The 9,088-nt window shown below is 37.6% G+C and overlaps 1 protein-coding gene across 1 annotated transcript; it reads right to left on the bottom strand.

Annotated features, from left to right (window-relative positions):
• Positions 1-7,376: 7,376 nt before the first annotated feature.
• LOC122601112 (ATP-dependent DNA helicase pif1-like) lies at positions 7,377-8,840 on the bottom strand. The gene has a single exon (XM_043773884.1). The coding sequence runs from the start codon at positions 8,838-8,840 to the stop codon at positions 7,377-7,379; it is 1,464 nt and encodes a 487-aa protein (XP_043629819.1).
• Between the last annotated feature and the right edge of the window lie 248 nt (positions 8,841-9,088).

The following is a 9,088-nucleotide window of genomic DNA, read 5'->3' as shown; positions in this document are numbered from 1 at the left end:
GACTTACGTTCAGGGTATCATCAACTTCGTGTACACGAGGACGATATACCAAAGACTGCTTTTAGAACGAGATATGGACATTTTGAGTTCACAGTGATGCCTTTTGGATTGACTAACGCACCAGCAGTATTCATGGATTTGATTAATAGAGTGTGTCGACTGTATTTGGATAAGTTTGTAATTGTATTTATCAACGACATCCTAATTTACTCAAAGACAAAGGAAGAACACGCTGAACATCTGAGAAGGGTACTAGAATTACTGAGGAAGGAAAAACTGTACAGAAAATTTTCTAAATGTGAGTTTTGGCTTGGTGAGGTACACTTTTTGGGACATGTCGTGAGCAAGGATGGAATACACGTGGATCCTAGCAAGATTGATTCAGTCAAGAACTGGAGAACACCAGAGACACCGACTGAAGTCAGACAATTCCTTGGTCTAGATGGATACTATAGAAGGTTCATCGAGAATTTCTCTAAGATTGCGTTGTCGCTTACGCAATTAACCCAGAAGGATAGGCCGTATGTCTGGGGTGAAAAACAAGAAGCAGCGTTTCAAATCTTGAAAGATAAGCTATGTAATGCGCCGATTTTGAGTCTGCCTGAAGGATCTGATGACTTTATAGTGTACTGTGATGCATCGGGTCAAGGATTAGGTTGTGTGCTCATGCAAAGAGGCAAGGTGATTGCATACGCCTCACGACAATTGAAGGTCCATGAAAAGAATTACACAACTCATGACTTGGAATTAGGAGCAGTGGTTTTTGCATTAAAGTGCTGGAGGCATTATTTGTATGGGACCAAATGTGTAATCTACACGGATCACAAGACTCTACAACATATTTTCAATCAACAAGATTTGAATATGAGACAACGAAGATGGCTTGAGTTACTCAGTGATTATGATTGTGACATTCGTTATCACCCAGGGAAAGCTAATGTAGTGGCCGACGTCCTAAGCCGTAAAGAAAGGGTTAAGCCTAGACGGGTATGTGTTATGAGTATTACAGTACAAAGGAGTGTTAGAGACCAAATTATAGAAGCACAATCAGTAGTTGTTGGCGATAAAGATCTTCTTAAGAAGGAACTACGAGGAATGGAACAACATTTGGATAGAAGAGACGATGACGGCTTGTATTTCATGGACAGACTATAGGTTCCTTCCACTGGTGATTTACGAACATTGGTATTGAACGAAGCTCATAATACAAGGTATTCGGTCCATCCGGGCACCGACAAGATATACTATGATTTACGTGAGTTATATTGGTGGCTTGGAATGAAGAAAGAGGTTGCTGAGTTTGTAAGTCGATGCTTGACATGTCTACAGGTGAAAGCGGAACATCAAAAGCCTGCGGCATTACTCAGACAATCAGAAATTCCTGAATGGAAGTGGGAGAACATAATTATGGATTTCATTACCAAGCTACCTAGGACGAAGGAGGGTCATGATATGATTTAGGTAATCGTCGATAGACTGACAAAGTCTGCTCATTTCTTGGCCATTCTGGAAAAAGACCCCATAGAGAAATTGGTGAGGAAGTATGTAAAGGAAGTCGTATCGAAACATGGCATACCAGTTTCGATTATTTCAGATAGAGACACTCGCTTTAATTCTCAGTTTTGGCGAGGGTTTTTAGAAGGCCTTTGGAACTAGGATAGACATGAGTATGGCGTACCATCCACAAACCAATGGTTAGAGTGAACGTACGATTCAGACCTTAGAAGACATGTTGAGAGCCTGTGTCTTAGATTTTGGTGGTAACTGGGATGACCTTTGATAGAATTCTCTTACAACAATAGTTATCACGCGAGTATTTATATGGCACCTTTCAAGGCATTGTATGGACGGAAGTGTAGATCACCTGGCGCATGGTCTGACTTTGGTGATAGCCAGTTGGTTGGGCTTGAGCTTCTTGAAGAGACTGCCGAGAAAATAATTCATATTAAAGAGAGACTTAGATTAGCACGTGAACGTCAAAAGAAGTATGCTGACGTCAGACGTAGACCCTTGGAATTCAGTGCCGGGGACCGTGTACTTCTTAAGGTTTCCCCGTGGAAAGGAGTGGTTAGATTCGTCAAGAGTGGAAAACTCGGACCAAGATTTATTGGACCTTTTGAGATATTAGAAAGAATTGGCGAGGTAGCTTATCGATTGAGACTTTCGGAAGAACTTAAGGGAGTTCACGACGTATTTCATGTGTCGCATCTTCGAAAATGTCTAGCTGAAGAAGATCGTCATGTGCCTATGGACGAAATCCGGATTGACGATAAGTTGAATTTTGTTGAAGAGCCTTTAGAGATTGTGGATCGCAAGGTGCGAAAACTAAATAAAACCAAGTATACACTTGTCAAAGTTCGATGGAATTCAAAGCGAGGGCCTGAGTATACTTGGGAACGGGAAGATCATTTCAAGACAAAATACCCCCAATTGTTTAATGGGACTAGTCCGAGTTGAATTTCGGGACGAAATTCTTTTAACAGGGTAATGATGTAACAACCATCACCTGAGCGTTCTCCTGACTGTACTTTTCCGTTCGAATAAGGTTAGTAACCGTCAAACATAAGTCTAAAGACATGAGCTTTTATGGATTAAAGTATGATTAAGACATGTCATTTTATTGTATACTAGTGTTTTAGAATTTTTAAGACTTGGTGCGAATGTTTGAGGAAAACTAGCTGTTTAATAGAAATGCCTAAATAAAGACTTAAAATACTTTTGTGAGTCAAATATGGTCATGTAACTAGTTGTTGTGTTCGTAATTCAAAAATATATCATAAAATATGGCCAAATCATTTCTATGACATTCGGTGTTCGTCCAGTAACCAAAAAGGACTAAAACTGTCAGGCGTTCCGTTAGTCTGACGGACCTCCCCTCCCTTGGCTGTCCCTATAAATAGAAGACCAGCCTTTTGCCCTCTTTTCCTTGTTTTGGTCGTTCACATAGCTACACACACTCAAGGTTTTCTTTCAAGAATTCTAGCAAAATTTTCTATTGATTTTCGGTTCTAAACGCGTGTAAATCAATGAAGGCTTCAATCATCGATCAAGAAACAAGTGTGTATTATCATAATCATCATCAAAAACATGGGTAAGGCTGTTCTTCATCTATTTAATTCGTTCTATATGTATATATACGTTTACTTTTTCGGTATAAAGCTAAGTGAATCATGTCGTTTGATTGTGGATTGTGCATCTTTCGGTTACATTTGTGTGTAAGAAACGAATTGAACCTTGATTAAGGCTTTGATTTGACATATTATGCATTCATGTAATTGGTTTTGTGCAACTACATATTGAAGATATCCTTTACTTGGCTAAAAGACTCAAAAACTAGTCGATTTCGTATCCTAGATCAAGATTTGTGCAATTGTCAATCACATGACGTATGAAATCGGTCGAACATCACCCTTTTTGTACTGAATTGTGTAACTTTTGTTCATCCAAGACCCATGGGTATGAATTGGCTAGCCATAATCTCCGTCGTTTTAACAAAATCACATCGAAATCGTTCGTTTTTGCTCAAAATGCGTCCAAATCCGACCCCGGACAGGTCTAGCTCGACCTCTACCTGGTCTAGCTCGACTTAGGCAGGTCTAGATCGACCTCAATCAGGTCTAGCTCGACCTCTGCTGGTCTAGGTCGACCTCTCATGGATTCTGTCGCTTAAACGTCTCGTAAAGTTACTAGTTTGACCCGAAATGACTTGTTTTAACTCTCGGACCCTTAAGTTCTGGTAATAACTTATTTTGACCTCTGTCCAGGTCTAACTAGACCTGTCATGGTCGAGTTCAACCACTTCCCTAGTCATATAATCGAATTCTTTGGCTCTTCGTGTCCATACGTGCTTAATCGGTTCTTAAACTTGACTAGTTTTCTCAAAAAGTGTAGTTTTGGTCCAATTGATTAACGTATGATAAATGGTTTCAAAATAACATTTTTGGGCTGTAGTTGGTCGAGTTCAACTATAAGGTTGAGCTCAACCTCAACTCGTTTCGGTTTCGTAAGCTTTTCGGTTAAAATCTCCGGTTTCATCTAATTTTGATTACATTTGAGTAAAACTTATTTTGGGCTATGTAATGATTTCAAATCAGGTTGTATTGATAAAATAATATATTTTAAACTTAAGAAAGGTCATTGGTGTGAAATCCAGACTCTTGTTCGGTTTATTCGAGTCTCGTAAATTTTAACAAACGCGTTTTAAAAGTTAAATAAAGACATACGGACTTAAAGGCATTTCTAATAGGCTAAGACTTAAGACAAAAGACTTTCATTGTGACTTGCCATGTACTATTGATAGGTGTTGATTGTCGTGGACTTTGATTGTGCTTGTCGTGCTCGTTCGTTATACTTTCATAACACCTTCCAGGTGAGTTTCTTAGCCCCATTTTTATTACAAGTTTTGGGGTGGAATGTATACTTATTTTTCAAACAGTTTTGTCGATTTTTGCTTTATGTTCAATATTGAGCCTGTGCGTATATAGTTACTTGTGCCATTTGACGTGCTTTTGTCTTGTTGTGCATGTGTGATTATGTTTTTGTTGTTGTGCTTATCGACGTGCTTATATGACGTGCTTTTATGTGTATTGGAGACTTGAGACTTTGGACTAAGGCAGGTACCGTAAGGCCGGACTTTCAGACATTGAGACTTGAGATTTTTGGACTTATTATGGCGTAACTCTGCTCGTTATATATTGAATTATTACCTGTTAGACTTAGAAGAATCGACAAAAGACTTATTTCTCCGACTAGACTTTTAACATAAAACCTACGAACTCACCAACCTTTGTGTTGACACGTTTTAGTATACTTTTCAGGTACTCAGGCTAATTAGGAATAAAGACTGTTATGCTAGGCTTGGACTTCAGAGATTAGTGCTCCTTTATTTATTTTCAGAGTTTAAGGCTACATGCCTTGGATTATTTCTTTATGGACTTGGTTGTAATAAGCTAGTTTAGCACTGTTATGACTTTGAACTTATGTTTTTGGGAATATATATTATATTCTATTTCATTTAGCAGTATCTATGTAATTCTATGTCGTGCTGTACTTTTCATGACACCTCATGTTTCCGCCAACGGTGGGTTGTTACAATAATTTGTACCTGATAAGTCTTGGACTGCTAGTTTTCGGGTGAGCATTTTTGGGTCTGGAGTGATAGGTGTCATTCTTGTTTGTTTTTCGACTTTGTTCAATGGTTCCGTTTTTTTGTAAGGTAAGGTGAAACAGATATGGTGTGCCTTTTATATTTAAGATCTCGTCGGGTAGAATTTTTGGGTCAAAGTTGTTGTGTTTGACGACCATGTCTTCGCAAGGTATGTTTATCGGTTCAGTCATTGCCTCATTGAAGAACACTGCCTTTACACTTGAGCTGGAGTCTACTATGATGGTGTTCACACAATACCTGTCATTGGAAGGGATGTATTAAAAGTGAAGGCGTTAATATACTATTATTATATGCTATCTTAAAATGAGTAAATACGACTACGTCATGTTTTGTGGCTTCTTCTTTTGATTCCATATTATAGTGTTTACTTGTTAAATTGATGTAAGATACAACATCTGAAATAGTTGATACAACAGCCATTATTTTGAATTTATCTAAAAGTATCATCTACATTTTGTAATCTATCACAACAACCTAAGTAATCCCCTCTCATATATAAGTTTTGCTTTTGGTTTAGTTGTTACTATAAGTACCTGACCTATTGTAAAATGGTGATGTGGCTCAGCGATGATGGTAACTTATATTGCTGTCGCATAACTATAAGCAGTACCGTATAATTTAGGTTCATTTTAGGTGCAACAAAATGTATCAGACTTGCACTTTATGCTGTTATCCAGCGTTCTATCCATAACTTTAAATGATTGTAATTTTATAAATTTTCAACTGATGACATGGTAACTTATAACTACCAAGTCAATATAATAATAAAATCCAGGTAACTTACATGAATAGTAGTAGCGATTTGTCTTTTGCAAGTAAGCTCTCCCATGGCATTTGCTGCAGGTGACATAGAACCATGGTTTGCTAGTGTCGATGGTTGTTACGGTTGCTTCACATAGACCTTGATGTTGCTGCTATGCAGTTGAATGAATTTGGGTGAATTTGTATTTAATGGGCATGAAATAATTGAAAGTTATTAGATGATACCATGTTGTTTTGTTGTCCTTTAGAAACCAAAGCATCAAGAGTGATTATAGGATTGGTTGTTTGGTCGATTTCTTTGAATCTGTTTATAATAGTTATAAATAAGATACCAGTAATGATCCTAAAAGAGTACGTACGCATTGCATTAAAGGATGTTGTCATAAGCTGTTGATGTAAAAGGACAGGTCTAGCAGAGGGGGATTTATGGTACTACTGGTAGCGGATGTCGATTCTAGTTGCAGGTTTCCTATAATGTAAAGTTATAATCAGTAGGATGTTCATTGATGAAGATAGGAAAATACGACCTTTTAATGTTAAACGAAACATACCGTTGAATTCTGTTACGATTGTTGATGTCACTGCCAATATATTTCCAATTGCGTTCTGATTGTTGACTTCATTCAATTTCTCCATCCAGAATGTAATCTCTATGAGATTGTTGCTGTTAAATATGAAACGTATAGTATGTGAGTGGCTATTTATGTAATTCTAAAAGTAGTATTTGTTATTTCATATGTTTACCTTATGCCTAGTAGTGTCACTTTTCTGAGGTTCTTATCTTTCCTTCTAAGGACTCCTGAAATCCTTTCGATACGACCGATGTAATCTATGAGTGAAGTCAGTCTGGTAGTAACTCATATGTCGCGAACCTGTAGTAGTAGGTAGGGATTGTTGGGTCTTCGATGGGGAGAAAGATAGTCGATTCTCCTAATCTGATAGTTGCTTTGTGGTCGGCAACTTGCATATTGTTCTTTGCGTCTATTGATAAATAGTCTGATATAGCATAGCATGAGTTCAGTTTTAACTTGTCGTCGAAATACCTTTCGTTTGATGATTTTGTAGAAGCTTCAATAGCGTCACCCTGTAACAGGTATGTAAATGTTAATTTTTTGTTAGTTGTAATGAAAAAAAAAAGATGATAAAATGTAAGAAAATTTTGATTTGTTGTTGTGCACTTTACATGGCTATCTACTAACAGGTAGCACAGGTCTTCTTTTCTGTTGTGTGGTATCCATTTTCTTATCACTCGCACGTGAATTTCACCACCTGGTTCGTGGGGTTTTATCTCCCTAAGGCTTCTGGTTGACATTGACCTGCAAGGATAAAAAGATAGGTTAGTTTCGTTATAGTAATTAATGTAATTATGTAATTATTATGGTACGTAACTGGTTGTTAATAAGTGTTGATTTCTTTTAAAAAGTCAAAGTAAACGATATTTTTTGTTTCATTTGGTTTGTCTTGTTTGAGGAACAATTAGTAACTTTAATGCCGAAGGACTGGTGGCACGTGACAGTGCCACGTAAAGTTGTCCGTGACTAAAGATTGGTTGTGGCAAGTAAACTCCTATTTTGTTTAATGACTGCCCTTGACTTTTGTTTATAGTCATTGTGTAACACAATTTAATAGGAAATTGCTTTCTTCTAAAGATGAAGGGCAACTCTTTGTCACTATGGGTTAATGTTATGCGTGGGATGTAAACACGGTGACCGATTGTCGTTCCTGTCATTATTTGGGCCTCAATAACTCTAGGAAGTAGTTGTGTTATCAAAAGTTGAGTTCCATTGCATAAGCCTTCTGTTTGGTTTAGGTTTCGTAACAACATTACTGGTGTGTTAACTTTCAGTTCTAAGCGATGTGGTGGTAGTCCATTGAAGCTTAGAAGATTGAGATATTCAGTTGGATATAGAATTTCAGTATCTCCATGGTCTCCGGTGTAAGGAACTATTGTGTCTGTACTAAGGTAAGTTCTACCTGTTCCAGGAGCCATTTCCAGCACATTTATGTTGATCTTATCTGCAGTTTCGTTCTTAGGACAAACGATCGCCTTTGCACATAGATTCGTTGTTGATGGATTCTTTAAGGTGTCGTCGTCATATATGAAATGGATAAGGTCATTAAGTGCTTTTTCGTGAAAAGATATTATGTAATTTGATGGGATTTCTATTGTCATGGTGTTTTGAGGATCATTTTTATAAGGTTTACCAACGTTACCATCTCTGATTGCAAGTAGCCATGAAGAGAAGTTAGAAATTTCTGCTATTTGCCGTTGGTCTAAATCTGGTCTTTGAAGACGCATATTTTCAGTTAATTTGAACACCTGGAAGGTATTCCATAAGTAGGATCTAGGTAATGATGACGCTAAGATGGCTTCTTTTGAGACATTGTGTTTCACTAGTAGTGTCTGCCTGAAATCACCTCCTAATAGTATAGATTTACCACCAAAAGGTCTGTCGTCGTTGTTCAAGTCTTTCAAAGTCCTATCTAATGATTCGAGGCATTTTCTATCACTCATCGGGGCTTCATCCCAAATAATAAGTGAAGTTTCAATAAGTAATTGTGCCAGATTTGTGTTTTTCTTGACATTGCAAGTAGAATCATCAGTTAGGTCTAAAGGAATTTTGAACCTTGAATGTGCAGTTCTATCAGACGGGAGTAGTAAGGATGCTATTCCAGAAGCTGCAACAGCTAAAACAATTCTCCCATGAAAGCGTAAACCTGAAATTATTGTTGTCCACAAAAATGTTTTTCCAGTTCCGCCATGTCCATATACAAAAGCTAGGACCTCCTTATTAGTCTCTAAACTTATTGTAACGTAATCATAAATTTGCAACTGTTCATTGTTCAAGCATTGTTTCAATGATGCATGTTCAGTTGCAAGAGTTTGCCTATCGTAGTTTTTCTCTTCCATGAGCAGTTTATTTCTTAAGGAGAAAAGTAATTGCTGGTTGGGTAAAGGTAACCCGAACTCTGACAAAGAAGACAAAGGAGTCGAGGACCAAAGTAATAACTCTATTTCGTAAAACACGTATTGCTCTAAGTCTTCTGGATTGGTGACTCCATAAGTTCAAGTTATGTCATCTGTCATTTTACTCCAATGTGCTCTCCATAACTCACCAGGGTTTGAAACCTCACAATATAATAGCATGTGAGTAAACA

This window comes from Erigeron canadensis, chromosome 5 (genome assembly GCF_010389155.1).
Source record: "Erigeron canadensis isolate Cc75 chromosome 5, C_canadensis_v1, whole genome shotgun sequence".
NCBI classification, from domain to species: Eukaryota; Viridiplantae; Streptophyta; class Magnoliopsida; order Asterales; family Asteraceae; genus Erigeron; species Erigeron canadensis.
The sequence above is the reverse complement of the archived record's forward strand: the minus strand, read 5'-3'. Positions and strand labels throughout refer to the sequence as shown.

Excerpts from the sequence above, each read along its gene's own strand:
- LOC122601112 (XM_043773884.1), bottom strand. The coding sequence starts at position 8,840 with ATGGAAGAGAAAAACTACGATAGGCAAACTCTTGCAACTGAACATGCA.